Source organism: Cebus imitator, unplaced genomic scaffold (genome assembly GCF_001604975.1).
Source record: "Cebus imitator isolate Cc_AM_T3 unplaced genomic scaffold, Cebus_imitator-1.0 Scaffold121, whole genome shotgun sequence".
Taxonomy (NCBI): Eukaryota; Metazoa; Chordata; class Mammalia; order Primates; family Cebidae; genus Cebus; species Cebus imitator.
The window spans coordinates 3,916,135-3,918,161 of NW_016107436.1; the positions used below are offsets into that span (position 1 = coordinate 3,916,135).

General features: G+C 35.2%; 1 protein-coding gene across 1 annotated transcript in view; it reads left to right on the forward strand.

Annotated features, from left to right (window-relative positions):
- Nucleotides 1-2,027, forward strand: part of USP32 (ubiquitin specific peptidase 32) — a 213,830-nt gene that overhangs the window by 190,023 nt on the left and 21,780 nt on the right. Inside the window, exon 27 of the mRNA XM_017539840.2 lies at nucleotides 1,607-1,791. Within this exon, the coding sequence (XP_017395329.2) occupies nucleotides 1,607-1,791 (185 nt within the window). The remainder of the gene's footprint in view (nucleotides 1-1,606; nucleotides 1,792-2,027) is intronic.

Below are 2,027 nucleotides of genomic sequence, written 5' to 3' on the forward strand. Positions count from 1 at the left end.
AAAAAAAAAAAAAAAAAAAAAATGACACGTAAGACATCTATATAGAAGATAAAATATTGATAGATATTAAAGATGACTTAAAATATTAGAAGGAATAAGCCATGTTCATGGATTAAAAGACTCAAGATATCAGTCCTCTACAAACTAATCTACAGATGATTTAATGCACAATCCCAATAAAAATGCAAAGTCTAAGTGTGTTGGTGTGTGTGTGGTATGTGACTTAATAAGTTGATTCTCATATGTGGACATACAAAGCACAAAAAATAACCAAGATACTTTTGAAGAAGAATAAGGTATGAAGATATCATGAAGATTTATTTCACAGAGATATGATACTTAAAATGCTTAACCCCTAGTGACTTGATAAATTGTTGATTTAGATTTTCTAACTACTCAGTAAACACCAAACTTCTTAGGGAATTAAATGCTCAAAGGTTCAGCAACTATAGACACCAAACTTCTTAGGGAATTAAATGTTCAAAGGTTCAGCACCTTTGAGTAACCTTGAGCTCCCACCAACCATTCCATTATACTAAATGTTTATTAAGCAGCCGTTTTCAGGACAATTCTGTGCAGTAGCTCTATATTACGGAATATCATTAAAATCTCTTTAACATACTCAAAGCAGATTTTTAAATTTTTTACCTCACTTTTATCCTATCCTGTATTTATTTAAAAAAAAAAAAAAAAAAAAGATCTCTGAATACACGATTAAACCTCATAGAAATTTGTAGTGCAAAAAAAAAAAAAAAAAAAGATTAAAGTCACTTAGCTGATTTTAGGAAGGTGGATAAGCTTGAAAATTGAATTACCAGGTTTCACGAGTCTCCAAAACTTTGGGAATTGCTGCTCTAACAACCACTATCAACAGCTTATCCCTGGAAAATTACAGTTGAGTCTTTTTTTTTTTTAACTGTCATCTTTTCATTTCTTTTTCTTTTTTGAGAAAGGATCTCACTCTATCATCCAGGCTAGAGTGCAGTGATGCAGTCACAGCTCACTGTACCCTCAACTTGCCAGATTCAAGCAATATTCCCACCTCAGCATCCTGAATAGTTGGTACTACAGATGCATGCCACCATGCTTGGCTAATTTTATTGATTGATTGATTGAGATAGGGTCTCCCTTCATTGCCCAGGCTGGTCTCAAACTCCTCCTGCTGCCTCAGCCTCCCAAAGTGCTGGGATTACAGGCGTGAGCCATCACACCTGGCTTACTAGCATATTTTCTGGTGAAAGAAGGAATCTTAATTGTTTCAAAGCCTGAAATATGAAACTATTACCAGTTTTTATATATGATTCAGTATACGTGAGAAATGTTTATCAGAGAAAACTGGTAAACATTTGAGAATATTAATTGCTGAAACCCAAGTTTGATAGAATAGGCAACAACTCTAAAATTGGCAATACTCCAGCCCTTTTAATGACTCTATTGTAACCATTCTCTTTGTGTCAATAAAGATGGTTTTATAAATATAGAGAAGAATGTGACTGACTAAATTGAAAATGGTGATAATGCCTGTTATTGACAGGGCTAGAAGAACAAAAAGGAGGAATCAGAGGCCTGTCTTCTCAACTCTCTCTTCTCTTGTTTGTACATATAGATGAGGACGGAACTGTATTTCCTGTCATCTCAGAAGAACCGCCCCAGCCTCTTTGGAATGCCATTGATTGTTCCATGTACTGTGCATACCCGGAAGAAAGACCTATATGATGCGGTTTGGATTCAAGTATCCCGGTTAGCCAGCCCACTCCCACCTCAGGAAGCTAGTAATCATGCCCAGGATTGGTGAGTTCAGGGATCCTTCTAAACTTGTGGTTTCCAAACTCTAGAAAAATAATTTCTGTGTGATTGATAGGACCCATCCTATGTCAAGTTGATCACTCATGAAGAACCACTCAGAAAGCATACAATTCAACCATTTGGTTTGATATTTGGAGTAGGAGAGACTACACAGCTTACTTTTTTCAAACATTCTCATGTCTAATAATTCTTCCATTCTCTAATCTCTTTTTTTTTTTTTT